The 1468-nt window shown below is 60.6% G+C and overlaps 1 protein-coding gene across 1 annotated transcript in view; it reads right to left on the bottom strand.

Annotated features, from left to right (window-relative positions):
• Window positions 1-1446, bottom strand: part of CUEDC1 (CUE domain containing 1) — a gene marked incomplete at both ends in the record, with an annotated part of 3085 nt that extends 1639 nt beyond the window's left edge. The window contains 2 exons of the mRNA XM_008947460.1: window positions 706-789; window positions 1306-1446. Coding sequence (XP_008945708.1) covers window positions 706-789; window positions 1306-1446 — 225 coding nt within the window. The remainder of the gene's footprint in view (window positions 1-705; window positions 790-1305) is intronic.
• Window positions 1447-1468: the final 22 nt, after the last annotated feature.

Below are 1468 nucleotides of genomic sequence, written 5' to 3'. Positions count from 1 at the left end.
GCCCCCACCCGCTGACGAGCTCTGCAGCCTCTTCTGGACTCTCCCCAGTGGTTCCTGCTCTCTCTGGAACTGGGGAGCCCAGCAGTGGACTCAATACTCCAGATGTGACCTCATTGGGGCAGAGCAGAATGGGACGAGAACCACCCTTGACCTGCTGGCCATGCTCCTCTGAATGCCCTCCAAGACCAAGCCCATGCCACACTCAGTACCAGGTACAGCAGGGCCATCGGATCAGGAAGCAGAGACCCCCACAGCCATGTCCTCGTGCCCACCCATGCCCCTTCCCCAGGTCTGGGTGCCCCTGAAGCACTGTGTGCCCACCCAGAGCTCTGCCACGCTGCCCAGCCGCTGCATCCCCCGGCCCTCACACGGGGCCATCCACAGCCACCAGCTCTAACTCCAGCCCCCGAGGTTAATCGGGATCACTGTGCCTCCCAGGCACAATCCTCCATCCCAGCCAGGACAAGAGAGGGCTTTGTCTCCCCTGGGAACTGGATCCCAGCTCCAAGGGCTGGACGGAGGCAGGATGCAGGAGCACCTCCGGGACGGGAGGGCAGCAGTGCCCATCCCCACCCCGTGCCAGGGGGATCAGCCAGTTTCCTCCCCCCGTGGGCACTTCGTGGGCAGCTGGGCAGAGGGCTGGGAAGGCTGGAGCCATGAGGCATCCACTGTGAGGGGCCGTGCTCACCTGCAAGGTGAAGTTACCTGGTACTACGGAGGAGACACCAAAGTCATTGCTGACAGCAGCACTGGTCGACTTGGATTTTTTTGACTCGTATTTCAATCGATCTGAAAAACAACCAGCCCAGCACCCCGCTCAGTCCGACGCTCGAGGCAGCACGTGGCTCTGCTCCCCCTCCCCGTGGACTTCTGACTTGGCTTACTCCTTCCTCTGTCACATCATCTACTACGAGCAGATCTATTCCCCTGCTTATTCCCCCTGCTGTTAATTGTATTTTATTCTTTCTGTATTCGCTGGGATTAGATGATAAAGTTTGTGCATGCTTTCTGCTGATATGCTCCTCTGCATGCCCTCCAAGACCATGCCCATGCCAGTCCCAGGGACAGCAGGGCCACCGGATCAGGAAGCACGTAAGTGGCAGAACTGAGCGAGCAGGTGGCTGCTGGCTCACCAGGGAGGAGGGTGAAGGGAAGCAGAATCATGGCAAAAGTGCTCTCTGGGTGTCAGCGGGTCAGACCACAGCCTGCCCACATCCTGTGCTGGCTCTGCTTTCGGGCAGGGCAACCCTCTGGGGGTCGTGCACCCAAAAAACGGAGGCAGAGGATTCTGAAGGCGCTTCTCACCTCTCTCCAGGGCGAGGAGGAAGTCCCGGTTCCTCTGGAGCTCCTTCATGAACTCTTCGTTTTGCAGGAAGAGCGCGATCCGCTCGTCCTCCAGGTACTGCTTCCAGCGCCGCTCCTGCTCCAGGGCGCCCTGGCCCCGGGGGGGCGCTGCCCTTGGCACGGG

This window comes from Merops nubicus, unplaced genomic scaffold, assembly GCF_000691845.1.
Source record: "Merops nubicus isolate BGI_N331 unplaced genomic scaffold, ASM69184v1 scaffold41609, whole genome shotgun sequence".
Classification (NCBI taxonomy): Eukaryota; Metazoa; Chordata; class Aves; order Coraciiformes; family Meropidae; genus Merops; species Merops nubicus.
Note: the sequence above shows the minus strand (reverse complement) of the source record. Positions and strands in the feature narration are given on the sequence as shown.